The 15,164-nt window shown below is 41.5% G+C and overlaps 1 protein-coding gene across 1 annotated transcript in view; it reads left to right on the forward strand.

Moving 5' to 3' along the window:
- The window catches only part of Exoc4 (exocyst complex component 4), a 716,316-nt gene that overhangs the window by 552,775 nt on the left and 148,377 nt on the right, over nucleotides 1–15,164 (forward strand). Inside the window, exon 12 of the mRNA XM_075953989.1 lies at nucleotides 986–1,122. Coding sequence (XP_075810104.1) covers nucleotides 986–1,122 — 137 coding nt within the window. The remainder of the gene's footprint in view (nucleotides 1–985; nucleotides 1,123–15,164) is intronic.

Below are 15,164 nucleotides of genomic sequence, written 5' to 3' on the forward strand. Positions count from 1 at the left end.
GACAGGAATTATAGGGGTACTGAAAAGGTTAACAAGCTAAAGCGGGTGGAGTGCCCAGGATTGTGCCCTATACTTGTAAAAACCCTGTAAATGTTCATGATAATTATGATTATTATATGACGTTTAAGTGATTCAAAACATGTTTCAAATACCCTGCAAGCTGTAAGCTATAACCCAAATGTTGTTCTTAGTACAATGATAGTTTCTAAACTTAGAACCAATAATAAAAGCCTTTTTCTCTGTGCTATCTGTAGTGGGCCTTTACTCTCTAAAGAGAGCCCTGGAGCTGATAAATAAGGTTTCCATTGACTATGAATGCTCTTTCTTAAAACCCATGGAGATTCCAATAGTGGCTGCAGAATTCTGCAAACCCAGCCCTTGGGAAATGATGGCAATAGGATCAATAATTTAAGCCATTCTGGGCTATATCATGCGTTCAAGGCCTTACCTGAGCTACATAGTCCCCAAAACAGCAAGGAAGCCAGGTGGTGGCGGTGCCCTCCTTTAATCCTAGCACTTGGGAGGCAGAGGCAAGTGGATCTCTGTGAGTTCAAGGCCAGCCTGGACTACAGAGGGAGTTCCAGGACAGCTTGGGCAACACAGAGAAACCCTGTTTTGAAGACAAAAATAAAACAAATAAACCATTAAGTAATAGAAATTAACCTAGGGATGAAGTGCAAAGTCCTGGTTTTTACCCCTTAATATCAGATTTAAAAATAAAATCGGATATAGAGACATCTAGTAGATTCCTTGAAGTTCACAAAGTCTTTTGAAAATCCCTATCCTGTGCAAAACTGGGAACAGACCTTTCAGGTCTTTGAAAGGCTAGCATTATCTGAGATCTTTATTTTGTTGTTGATTTTAATTTATATTTTTAAGTGCCTTGAGCGCTCACATCCTAACCATTGTTCTTGCTTGTCCTGTACGTTGTTCTAAACAGAAATCTCACAAGTTTCTGTGTCCTCTCTTTTTTGTTCATTTCCAGAGCACAATCATTGTGGAGAAGACCGTGCAAGACCTCATGAACCTGATGCATGACTTGAGTGCGTATTCAGATCAGTTCCTCAACATGGTGTGTGTGAAGCTCCAGGAGTACAAGGACACCTGCTCCTCAGCCTACAGGTACAGCTGGGGTGGGGGTGGCTCAGTATGGAACCTGTTCCTCAGCCTACAGGTATGGGGGGGGGCTGACTCAGTGTGGGGCCTGCTTCTCAGCCTACAGGTACAGCTCAGGGGGAGGGGCTGACTCAGTGAAGCCTGGTTGGGCGGGGGGGGGGGGGGGGGGGGCAGCACTGCCTTCCTTGCCTCCTTCCCTGCATTTGTCAAAGACCCTGGGAAGAAGAAGCACCGCAGAGACAGTCTCTTGGATCCTTGCACAGCCACACTGACAAAGGGAATGAACAGACACATTGGCAGAGACAATTAAGATGATTACAGTGGCTCAGCTCAAGGGTCAGCCCTGATTTTTGTAGAGACCTAGAACTTCGAGAGTGACTTCCTCAAGCAAACAATTAGATCTGTTTTCAGCATCAGTTGAAGGGAGAGAGACAGTGTTATAAACTTGAAACCTGTTACTTAGACCTCAGATTTCTTTTCTCGGGTTTATCGAATTATCTGGTGCTCATGGAAAGATCATAGCATTTCACATAGAGAACTAGTAATAGGAACAAATCATGGCCTGGTTGACAAGACTTGAAATAATTGCAGAAAAAGAGAATGTGCAATAAGATACTAAATTATATGTGATATATAATCAAGGATAGAGAAAGGGGCAGGCCTCCCATAGACTGTACAAAGCATGGCACAGGACCAAGCTCCTCCCCTTAAGTCAAGGTGGGGCCAGGCAGTCCAGCATGGGGAACAGGTTACCAAAAGTCAGCTAAACACCAGGGAGAGATCTCACTCCCACTGTTAGAAGCCTTACTAAGGGACCAAGCTACACAATTGTCACACACATGCAGAGGGCCTAGGTAAGTCCCATTCAGACTTCCTAACCATTGGTTCAGCATCCATGAGTTCTCGGGAGCTCAGGTCAGCTCTCTCTGTGTTTCTCCATCATGACCTTCCTAGCTGATACAATCCCTCCTCCCTTTCTTCAGCAAGATTCTTAGAGCTCAGTGCAATGGTTGTCTGTGGATTTCTGCCTCTGCTTCCATCATGGAGGAGGAGCAGCTGGGGAGGGGACAGCAGTAGAGGAGGGATGGGAAACTGGTTGGTATATAAAATAAATGAAAAAAATATTATTTAAATAAAAAATTTTAAAAATCTAAAAGACGAACAAAAAATAATTAAGGATAGAGAGGGACAGTCCAGTACATGATCATAATCTGTGTGAAAAACAGAAAAGGTGATGATAGACTGGAATGTTTTTGCAGACAGATGACATTCATGGAAGTGGAGAGAACCATAAAGGCATTGCAGTACAGGAGAGAGCACTAGCGTAATGCCCTTCTTTTTGGAGGGGACACAATAAGGGTTTCACAAGTGCAAAGTAGTAAGTAGTAGGAGATAGTGTTACCCAGGAAGAGGGACACAAACCAACAGAGGGTCTGAGAAGACAAGATCTGACATTTAGATGTTTCAAGAGTTGTTCTATGTGAGTCAGGAATCAAAGTTGAAAAACAGTAATCTGAAGGAGTGATATAATATATGTGAAGCAAGCCTCCCTCATTCCTGCAGGAACTATTATTTCTCCATTGTCTCAAAGCTCAATTAAATTTTAGAAAACCCTAATCCCATTGAGTTGTGTTCCCAACAGTATTTACTTTCTGTATTCGTCAAACTGTCAACATATTAGATTAAAATCATACACGAGTAATATTTTTATATTCAGTTAGATACTAAATAATTATCATGGTAATTCAAAAATATTAAATTCATCATCCTTGTGTTAACAGATAATGTAAATTCCTATTTTTAAAACAAGTTCATACAAATTCACTTTGCCAAAAATTACAACATAATAAGTAAATGTTTCAAGCTAAAAATGTACTCCATTACAATAAAACTTAGTGAAGAGATAAAATACAACTGATATTCAAAGAAAAACGAGAAAGAGTCCATAAAAAGAGCATTTATCATATATTATAAATACACAGTGGAAGAATTCAAATCCCTGTGAGATTGAGATTCCATTAAGTACATTATTCATTTTTACTTGAAAAGTAGTAATTGAATCTACTTGGGAGACAATGAGCTGTTTCACTGTTTAAACAGATAGTGGTTAAATCAGTCATTACCTAGGCGATAGTCTATCACCTTGTAGCATTTTTAATGTGGGAGATGTGAGCATTTAAAATCTACTGAGGAATTTTATTTTGTTTTGTTTTCGTTTGGTTTGGTTTTGGTTTTCAAGACAGGGTTTCTCTGTGTAGTCTGTCTGTCCTAGAACTCACTCTGGCATCAAACTCAGAGATCTGCCTGCTTCTGTGTCCGGACTGCTAGCATTACAGGCACAGGCCTTCACAGCTGGTTAATTTTTAAACATATGTGTTATATTTAATGGAGATTGTGTCCTTGATCCAACGCCCTCTTTTCCTACCCCTCACACAGCTCAAGTAACCACTTTTTTTACTCTCTGCTTCTCAGGATTTGAATTGTAAAGATTCTGCACCTGAAAGAAAACGAGATATTTCTGTTCTTAGCCTATGGAAACATTGAAAATAGTGATTTTATTTTACAAATGTATTTATGATATGTCAAAAGTCCTGAGTTTTTAAGTATTTAAATTCATACCCCAAACAACTATATGTCAGCTTTAATATGAATAGAGGTGACTATAGGTTTTACAGATTATTTTAGTGGGTATACAAATTGCTCAATCCATTGACCTAACATATTTGTTTGAAATTGGAACTTCTGACCCATCCTGTGGATGTTCTATTTTCACGTGTTTTAAAATAAATTTCAAAATGATTATACCAATATGTCACCTACCAAATTAGAATATAAAAAATTTTAAACACTGAAACTTCAATTTTATGTAGTGAAAACATTTTAAAGTTAGACTTTAATAACACTGATTTACTTTATGTTTATATGGAACCACCATTAAATATAATTTTTTTAAATATGCATATATCTGATTATGGGCACCAACTAATTTCTCACCAGTAATAATGTTGATGAGTATTTCTTATAATTAAACTATAATAAATAACCTATAATAAAATAACTGGCTCTTGATTCTAAATTCTACTGATAGGCGTTGTTAAGTGTTGTTGCTTTAATTATTTTGACAGAAAAATTTTAAGTTCCTAGAGCCCGGCACCTTATTCATCATTTCCTCTCAAGGTGTAAAGTGCTTGGAAGCCATTGTGCGTTAGTCAGGTTTGTGTTACTATAATGAAATAATTTGGACAATTAAACTATGTAGTGAATGGCTCCCTTCTGGCCGTTCCAGCCCAAGATAATGTGGTCTCATTCATTGCTGTGAGCCTCTAAAAGATGATTTTATATCAAAGTGGAAATGCCCAATGAAGCCAACAACTTGCATCATGAACCAAGAAGCAGAGAAACATCCAGAGACCGGGGTCCCACAATTTTTTTTTTTTGAGAACACATACTCAAAGTCTACTCCTTTTTATTAGAGTGAAATCATTTTTATTCCTTATGTATGAAAATCTTGCCCATTTGTAAAAATGGTTATTGTTGTGAGTTGTGGGTTTTGTTGTTTTTGTTTGTTTTAATGTTTTCTCCCCTAGACATCCCAATCATCCTCCGTCCATTGTCATAGCCCATCTTAGAAAGGACTGCCCCCAGCCTGGACTGGTTGCCCAGATGTACTCTGCATAATAGAACAGCACCATCGCGTGCCTCCTTTAGGAGCCATAGCTAAACCCAGTTCTTCTTGTATCCTGCCACGGCATTGTCTAGAGCTTCCCTGAACATCCACCAAGACACCCTCCTCCCCATGTGTGTGTAAAGAGTTAACCAGTCGCAGAATCTACCTTTAAGGAGCCTTGCAGTCTAGGGAAATGAGAGGAAGGGAAGTTTGTGACAAAGAAACAGACTGTATACCCACAGCGTCACGTTGAGATACAGTCAGTCCGTCAGAGAAGGGATTAGAGAAGGACCTGGTCTGGAGTGATGAGGAACGAGGGTGGTTGAGACCGAGAGGCTAAGGAAGGGTCGGATGGAACTGCAGCCACATCCAGGAGGTTAGGAGGTGAGAAAAGGAAAAGCTAGCGAACGAGTGTGGGTAACATCGGGAGCTCTGGAACTCCTGCTTTAGAGTTAGGCAGGAGCCAGTGAAGGTGCAAGGGGAGGACCAGGTGCAGAGAGGTGCTCGTCCGCTTTTGTGTTTAGACGGATTGAAGAGAGAGAAGGAAGAGCTGTAGGGGAGTGCTTGTTAGGAAGGAGGTGAGGAAAATAGAGAGAAAGGGACAGTCCTGGAGGCAGAAGAGGTACCGTTTGTGATTCCAGACCACTGATTGGCTAGAGAGGGTAGAGGGAGGGCTTAGGGGAAACAAGGGTAAAAGCATCTCTCTCTTTACAATTTGTGGTAACTTTTAAACATAGATTCCAGATCTCACATCACCCATTGAGTGTAGTGTTATTTTTAACTCCTCATCTGGGTCTATTGAGATATTTTTGAATCCTCATTCTGTCATCAAAAATTCTGAGCTATTGCTCTAAGTTCCATGCCTCCCTTCAGTTTTTTTCTTTAGAGGAAAGCATTCAACAAAACAGCTTAAGTTGAAAATTTAGGGGTGCCTCTTGGGCCATCCTTACCAGGTGAACATGTATGTGTTATACAGTGTTTCTAGCTAAAACCCAACTTTGGCTGTGAAGCAGGCCATACAGCCCATGTGAATGCCAAATATTTACCTACTCATCACATGACTGTGGACAGCTGCACAGCCCCTCTGCCCTCACTTCCATTCCCTAAAGGAAGTGGTGTTCCAGAAGTGCCAATCTTTGACACATGTTTTTAGGCAAATGAAATGTCATCCAAATTACTTGGCTGTGATTTTGGTGGTGGTGGTGGCTGTTTTGGTGGTAGTTCCCTTTACCACTGCTCCTGGCCTCACATTCATAGCCTCGGCTGCTCTTCCAGAAGCATTTTTCTTGTGGGTGCTCCTTGCCCTGACACTTTACATTTATTTTGGAGGCAGGTGTGGAACTTACTGTGTAGCCCAAACTAGCCATGAGTTCAAGATCCTCCTGCTTCCGCCTCAGAAGTACTAGGATTGTAGGCGTGTACAGCTAAGCCTAGACCTCATTCATTTGTTTGTTTGTTTTATGGTCAGACCACAATGTCCCCTCCTCCTCTCCTCCCCCTCCCTACCATCTACTCCCCCTTCATTTCTACTCAGAAAAGGGCAGGCTTACCATGGATATCAACAAAACATGGCATATCAAGTTGTAGTAAGACTAGGCACCTGCCCTGTATTAAGGCTGGGCAAGGTGATCCAGTGTGAGGAAAAGGGTCCCAAAAGCCAGTAAAAGGGTTGAAGACATCCACTGCCCACTGTTAGGAGTCTCACAAGAAGACCAAGGTACATGACTATAACTTATATGCAGAGTGCCTAGGTCAGTCCCATTCAGGCTTCCTGGTTATCAATTCAGTTTCTGTAAGACCTGGTTAGTTGCTGGATGAAGCCTCTTCCTGACAGTTGGGTTAGGCACCAATATGGTCACAGAAAACAGTCAGTTCAGGCTACATAGCCACTATCGCTGGGAGTCTTGGCTGGGTTTATCCTTATAGATTTCTGGGAGACTCCCTTGTGACAGGTTTTTACCTGACCCCAAAATGCCCCCCCTTTTCAGTAGACTCTTCCAGTACTCTCCTCCTCTGCTCATCCCCCAACTGATCACTCATGTTCCCCTTCCCACCTGCCCTCAGTTCATTCACTAAATCTCTTCTATTTCCCCTTCCCAGGGAGACCTAGGTGCCCTGCCCCTTGAACTCTCCTTCTTCTCCTGGCATTTCTGGGTCTGTAGATTGCAGCAGGACTATCTTCTGTTTTACAGCTAATATCTACGTGTGAATGAGTACATACTATGTTTGTCTTTCTCAGTCTTGCTTACCTAACTCAGGATAATTTTTCTAGTTCTATCCACTTGCCTTCCAATTTCTAGTACCCCATTTAAAAAAAACAGCTGAGTAATACCCCATAGTGTAAATCTGCCACATTTTTTATCCATTCCTCAGTTGAGGGACATCTAGGTTGTTTCCAGGTTCTAAACCTAAACATCTTGATGCAGCTCTCCCGTCAGCATCTTCCCAAGACAATGTGGGTGCAAACCCAATATGGATGGTATTCTACATGTTGCCACAGTCCTCCCATCTTTTGATTTTAAATTCTGAATAAATTTCCACTGAGAATAAATTTCCACTGGGGAGGAAAATATTGCAGACCTGGGGACAACTAGTCAGTTGGTCATATAATGAGGAGGTAAAAATCTGCTCCTGAACCAAAGCTGGCTCCCAGCTAGAAACACTGTATAACACATACATGTTCACCTGGCAAGGAAGGCCCAAGAGGCAATTTAAGCTGTTCTGTTGAATGGTTTGCTATAGAAAACTAAATTTAAAGTTTCTAGTAGACATTCACATGGACACATGGCAGTGGTAGTAGATAGGTATCTATCAGCCGCCAGCGTGTGGTATGAGTAGTGTTTGAAGCTCTGGTACTTGGCGAAACCTCCTTGGGATGAGTAGGCTAGCTGTGGCACAAATTACAAAAGTGTGGGCCTAAGAAGTTTGCAAAACGAAGAGGAAATGTCAGAGCGGACAGAGAAGCAACAACCGAGACAGGAAAATCAGAAGAATGTAATGTGGGAGCCAAGAACAAGCAAAGGGAGGAACCAGATGCTGCTGTTAGGTCCAATCAGAGCATGGACAGGGTAGTGTCTTTTCCAAGGAGGGGCTCTGGTGACCATCCCGAGAGCTGTTCCTATAGGGCATTAGGGTGCAAACCAGAATGACATGGATGAGAAAGGAAAATATAGGGGTAGAAATTAAAAATATAGGCTAGGCATTTATTTATAATTAGTGCCACTACAGAGGGGAACAGCAATATGGTAGTAGCTAGAGAACTGAGATCACATGGAAGTTTGTTATATTTGGTGTCATTTACAAAGAGGAACACATGCATGTCAGTATATGAAAAGCATTTGGTAGAAAGAGAAGATTGTTAGTGCATGAAACACAGAGAGACTGGGAAGTTGTGCTGGGGACAGGTAACTAAGGGTTACCTCTTATGCAGGTAGAGTGGTTGGTTTTAGACAGAAATGACTAATAAGAATAGTTTCATTCACTATAGGAAGTTGATTATTTATCTGTATTTTTATTTCCAAGGAAACCTGTTTTATCATCTATTTATTAATTGTGCAGAGTAGTATGCACATGTGCACATACCATGATACTCACATCGAGCTCAGAGGACTACTTATGGGAATCAGTTATTTCCTTCCACTGTGTGGGTGCCCAAGCTGGAACTCAGGCATGCTGGCTAGTTTTGTGTGAATTTGACACAAGCTAAAGTCATGTGAAAGGAAGAAACCTTAATTAAGAAATGTTGGTATCCAGGCATGATGGTGTATGCCTTTAGTCCCAGCACTCAGGAGGCAGAGAGACAGGTGGATCTCTGTGAGTTCGAGGCTAGCCTGGTCTACAAAGCAAGTTCCAGGACAGCCAGGGCTGTTACACAGAGAAACCCTGTTTTAGGAGACCGGGGTGGGGGGAGGGGGTGTTAGGGAAGGGGAGCATGCCTCCATAAGATCTGGACTTGTAGGGCATTTTCTTAATTAGTGATTGATGGGGGAAGGCCCATCCAATTAAGGGTGGTACCATTCCTGCAGTGGTGGTCCTGGGTTCTATAAGAAAGCAGGCTGAGCAAAACATGATGAATAAGCCAGTAAGAAAGACCCCTCCATGGCCTCTACTTTAGTTCCTGCCTTCAGGTTTCTGCCCTGGCTTCCTTTGATGATGGACTAAGATGTGGAAGTGTAAGTCAAATAAACACTTTCCACACTAACTTACTTTTTGGTCATGGTGTTTGATCACAACAATAGAAACCATAACTAAGACATCAGGTCATCAGGCTTGGCAGCAAACATTTTACCTATTGAGCTCATGTGCTGTTTCTTTCAGAACACAGCCATTGCTTTAGGTTCTTGATCTATGGTACTTCTAAAAATGATCTTGATTCTTTTGTCTAAGAGACCGAACCACTTTGGAAACACACGCATGCTTAATATACAGTCACCGTCTCCAGAATGATGCCCACTTCTTGTTTCCAACTATCAGGTTACTGCACACAAGATTGTCTAGGGGTGATGTACATGGCTGCTGAATTATGGGTCTAACTTGAATTTATCTCTGGTTTGGGAAAAGCAAATCAGTAAAGCTTTGATAGCAAATAAGTAGAAACCCATCTTTATGCTTGTTTTATAGCAATTCATGGTCATGTGTGTACATTCTCCACACACAACCCCATGGTGTGTGTTTCTGTGACTTAATCAGGTTTTTCAAGTTTAGGAAAAAATGTGTTTTCTTCTTGTGTGACTCTGAAGATGCAAAGTGTCCTTACTTCCTCTCTTCCAGTCTGTTGCCCTCCCCCAGATTGGCACCTGCTGAGGAGTAATTAGGGCAGTCCTAATTTGGACAACCAAATCCTGATTACAGTGAGAGGAAAAACAGGAAATGTTCTAGTTTTGCTGCCAGCAAATGACTGACTTAAATAGAAAGCCATGTACAATTCAAATGATCCAAAATGATATAACACTAGGAAGGGAAAGAGGAGGAAGCAGGGAAGCTGCAATCTGACTTTCTCCCACTTGAGTCTCAGCAGATCTCTTACAGAAGCTGTCACATCCCCAAGCTCACAATGCCCTCTGCTGAGAATTAGTTGTCTTCTGAGTCTGCCAGGAGAGCCTGAGCAGAGCTGTAAATTTAAAGATCTGGGGAAAGGTCAGGGCATCTCGCCTGGGTGAGCATAACGCTCTGGAGAGAAAGACTGCACTGGAATGATGTCATGGTACATGCTTGGGATACAGATGTTCCCTAAAAGGGAAGTGAGGGCTAGAAGTGTTTTGCTTAATTAGTCATACCCGTTGGAGCTTCAAGAAAACTCAGTTGTGAGGTCTGAAATGTACCATTTTCCCAATCAGGCAGTCTGTCTATTACTCTGTCACCTCCAAGCGTGTCTCCCCGTGCTTGCCCTCTTTGCCCTGAAATTCAACCAGCAGTTCCATCTGTCCCCAAAGAGTCATTTAATGCTTGAAAGTCACAATTTTCTAAAGCTCCTTTTCATTTTAATTTAGTATCACTTCATTAATATTTTCCCGGGGCTGGTTGAGCGTGCGCGCATGCATGCATACACACACACACATCTTTGGACCTGGTAGAGAATACAAGTAAACCTCTGCTATACACTTAAAGACTCCATTAATATCAGAGATAGCATACTGTTGGGGGTTATAACCAGTTGGGGGCTTACCTTTCAGCTATTTACTATGTCTTCCTAAAGGAATCAGAACTTATGCTTAAGTGTGAAGACATACTTGCAAGTTGAGCATGAGGCTCAGTGGAATTGCTGTAGAGCACTTGACTGCATTCAAAGGGCTCTGGACTTGATTTCAGAGGAGTAAGGGGGCACACTGTGCTGGCAAGAAACGAGTCGAACTCAGGACTAAGTTGATCCTGTGGCATGTTTATTGGATAAGTGAGGATTGTGAATGTCTCGCAGTGCAGCAGAAGGGATAAATGGATGCATTGGAGGAAGTGAGGAAATAGAAATAAGGGCAGGATGTTTGGATAGGTAGGAAAGGGAAGTTTTGAAATTTTCCTATTTGGAGTCAAACAGAACTAAATGACTGGTATGGGTTGAGGTGGACAACATGGTCCAAGAGGAGCTAAGGAAGGTCGCATTGTGTTAACTGGCAGAAACTGGACATTCATGGATGCCTGCAGACTCAGGAAATACATTTCAATATCCCTGTATAACCAGAAGCCCCTTTCATGCATGACCAAGAACACAATTGAGCTTGTCTTGAACATTTACCAAACTGTAAACATGAGAGAAATCAAAGTAATGAGCCAGAGGAACCCTCTCAGAGGCCCACCCGGCTCTAACTATCCTCTCACTAGGATGACTGTTTTCCTCCCACCTTCTTGGTTCACTCAGCATTGACATTGGTGTTTTAATTACTTTTCTGTTGCTGTGATAAAATATCATGACGAAAACAGCTTATAAAAGACAGCATTTAAATGTGCATACAGTTCCAAAGCATTAGCATCCATGATAGTCGGAACAAAGGCATGATAGTAGCAGCAGCTGGCATCTCACACCTCAGCACAAGCAGTCAGCAGAGAAGGCACTCTGAGAATGGCATGCCTCTTTTAAAACCTCACAGGCCACCCCATGGGACACACCTCCTTCAACAAGGCCACACCTCCTAATCCTTGCCAAACAGTTCCGTCAACTGGAGACCAAGTCTTCAAACAAACGAACCAATGGGAGCATCATCATTTAAAACACCACACACCATTTTATTACATATAAAATATATACAAATGAATGTTAGAAAATATGGAGTATCTACTTCCTTAGAAAGCATGAGTCAGATAAGCTTTTGTAATGTGCTTCCGAAGTTGTCCTATGGGCAACTTACATTTCTCTGTGTGTTATTTGACCAGTTGTTGATATGTGTCTGTTTATCTTTTCATAACATTATTCTCCAACTGTGGGTTCACATCGAAGTTGTTAGGAAAAATTTTAAGACATTATATTTCCCATAGTTGGTCCACTGAGCATTAGGCCTTGGCAATTGTACTTTTAGAAGTGATCACCATGTGTGTTACTGGCTAGAAATCAGTATCTGAATTCTCAGCTTCTAAAAGGAAGTTACTGTGACTTTTTACACATAATTATCTCTAGAACTTAGCATAACACATCTCCATATCCCAGGCACTCATCATTGTTGATCAGATGAACCCCTTCTCTTTACTTTCCATGCCAGCTGCTCTCATGGCCCCAAATAGTTGTTTCAGATGTTGCTCCCTAATCATGTGTCCTGTAAGTTTGGTAGGAAGCAGCGATCCTCATTTCTCCTGCCTAGTTTCCCTGCCATGATTATATCGGAGCCTACTGCAGTAACCTTGATGCCCAGTAATAAGAACCTGGACTGAGGGGAAATAAATACTCAGTAAAGTGCATAGTCACAGTGCAGAGGACTGTATAAGTCATTAGCTTATCTAGTCACTCACACGGATTCCATTAAATTGGATTCTCCTTGCCTTACCATGAGAAACAGAGGTTCAGAAAGGTTAATAATGTGGCAAAGGGCACAGAGTGTGGAAGGCATAGTGCGTGCATTAGAAGCTAACTGTCTGCCTTTAAAGCCCAAATAAGAGTCAAGGGAACTAAAGAAGTAATGAGAAACCTAGACATGTTTCAGGAGGCTTAGAGAAACTACACAGTAATAAGGAGGAGCCATGGGCCTACCTTAGCTCTGCCCCAACAGCCACTGACCAAGAGCAGAGTCTCTAACCTCCATGCCCAGGTGTTTCAGCTATCAGATAACTAGCCTACCACCCAGGGTTGTTGTATAGTGAATGAACATGCCTGAAGAGATGACTCAGTGGACAGAAGTGCTTGATATTCTGGCATAAAGACTTGCATGAGGACCCAACACCCAAGTAAGAAGTCAGGCATGGCCACGCATGCATCTGTAACTCCAGCACTGAGGAAGAGGGGCCAGAGATAGGAAGAGCTCTGGGTCTTGCTATTGGCCTAGATCCAGATTCAATAAGAATCCTTGTCTCTAAGGAATATGAGGGAGAATGAGAAAGCAAGCCTCCATGAGTGTACATAACAGTCATCCTCACAAGAAAAATGAGCATATACCACACTAAACACCTCCACAACATACATACACATAGATTCCATGCTCACATAAGCATATACACACATATATGCACACATACATATACCATACACATACATACAAACATACCACACTCACACATGCAGAGACATGCATTCATATACATATAAAACACATATATGTAAACATGCATGCCACACTCACACATACATACATAGGCCAATATACATCATACACACAGGTAGTCATACACAAAACACACACATATATGGATACATACATACATGCCACACTCATACATGTATACTACAGACACATATCACATACATACACATACCATACCATACTCATATACATACATGCATATACACACTAGAAAAAAGCTTTAACACATGTAAAGAACTTAGAACAGTGCCTAGACTGTGACAACTACTAGGTTAACACATTTGCTTATTGCTACATTCATTGATAGCATTGTTAATGTTCGCTGATGTCACGAAAACATACTTTCATGCTTTCTGTTGTGTCCATAGTGTTTATACTGCAAATATATCATTCCATTATTCAATCTGCTACTTTATTTATTCAGCAATTATTGAGACCCTAATACCAAAGGCAGGCAGGAACATTACATGAAAAGAAAACCGCAGGCCAACCTGTTTAACAAACAGATAAAAAATTTCTCAACAAAGTACTAGCACATCAAATTCAGCAGCACCTTAAGAGAATCATTCCCTGTGGAATGCAGACACATCAGCATCCACACATCAATAATGTGATGCATGACAGTAGCAGGGTGGGGGACAGGCGCTGTGTGATCACCTCTTTAGATGCAAAGCAAACGTTTGACAAAACTCAGTGGCCTTTCTTGAGGAAATCACAACAAATGTGCTTTGGAGGGAAATCACCTTAGCACAGTTAAAGCTGTACACAGCAAAGCCAGTTAACAGGACACACAGTGGGGAAAATGGAGATCTTTCCTCAGAGATCTGGGCAGGACAAGATGCTGGGCAGAAAGTGGAAGGAGGGGAGGGAAGAAAGGAAGGAAAGGAAAGGAAGTAGAAAAATTGTTGCCTTTTTAGCATGATTTGTGACACTGGTAGGTGATAAAATCTAAAGCTTCTACCAATACAAACAACGAGGACTAATAAAAATACAGGAAGATTGCGGAGGACAGAAGTCAAACCACTTCCTTATACTGAGAGTAAGCATAATGAAAGTAAGTCAGGAGGACAGTTCATTTACAAAGACTACAACGAATACTTAGGAATGAATGTAACCAAGGAGATGGAAAAGCTATGAACTGAATACTATAAATGTGATAGTGTGAATATAAGAAACGGAAGAAGGCACCAAACTGGAGTGATAATCTATGTTTGTGGAAAGACTGATATTGTGAAAATAGCAAAATGTCCATACTACCAAAAGTAATGTAAGGATTCAACATAATGCCTTTTGAAATTCCAGTGTGTGTGTGTATGTGTGCATTCTCATGAACTGTTCCTAGTATATGCAAATGAGGATGTTGATTCTTGTATGCTCATGAATGTGGAACAGGACATCTCTATCTTTGTTTTTCTCTGCCTGTTGCCTGGAGACAGGGTCTCTCACCTGAAGCACACCATTTTGGCTAGTCTGGCAAGCAGCCAAGTTCTTAGAACCCACCTATTTCAGTCCCCCTATCTTGGGGTTCGCAGATCCATGCACAGTTATTTTTTTATGAGTGTTGGGGGCTCAGGATTAGGCCCTCATGTTGTTTGCAGAACAAGCTTTTTACCCACTGAACCATCTCCTTAGCCCCTACTATATATTTTTATAGAAATATTTTAAAACATCAAATTCATGTGGAAACACAAAAGTAAAACCCAACACAGCCAAGACAGTCATGAGCTAGAAGAACAGAACTGGCAGCATCACACTACCTGATTTCAGTCTGTGTTACACAGTGATCGTAATTAAAACACCACAGTGCCGGCATAGAAACAGACTCATTGACCAGAAGAGTAGAATCGAGCACCCGGAAGTGCAATCATGCATGTCCAGCTAATTGAGTTTTGACAGAGGTGCCAAGAATTCATATCGGGAGGATGCGACTGTCTTCAGCTGCAGTGTGGGGGAAACATACACAGGAGAGGAGGTGCAGTGTCTCACATCACGTACAAACGTGAAGTGCAGGTAGTTAGGCCTTCACATGAGACCCAAAACTACAAAGAGAATACATAGTACAGGTCCATGGTAATATTTTTTTAGCTTTACCTCCAATATACAGAAAATGAAAGCAGAAAAAAGAAGATAAATGGGAATACATTTCTAATGAAATAAGGAGT

The sequence above is a fragment of the Microtus pennsylvanicus genome, chromosome 19 (assembly GCF_037038515.1).
Source record: "Microtus pennsylvanicus isolate mMicPen1 chromosome 19, mMicPen1.hap1, whole genome shotgun sequence".
In the NCBI taxonomy this organism is placed as follows: domain Eukaryota; kingdom Metazoa; phylum Chordata; class Mammalia; order Rodentia; family Cricetidae; genus Microtus; species Microtus pennsylvanicus.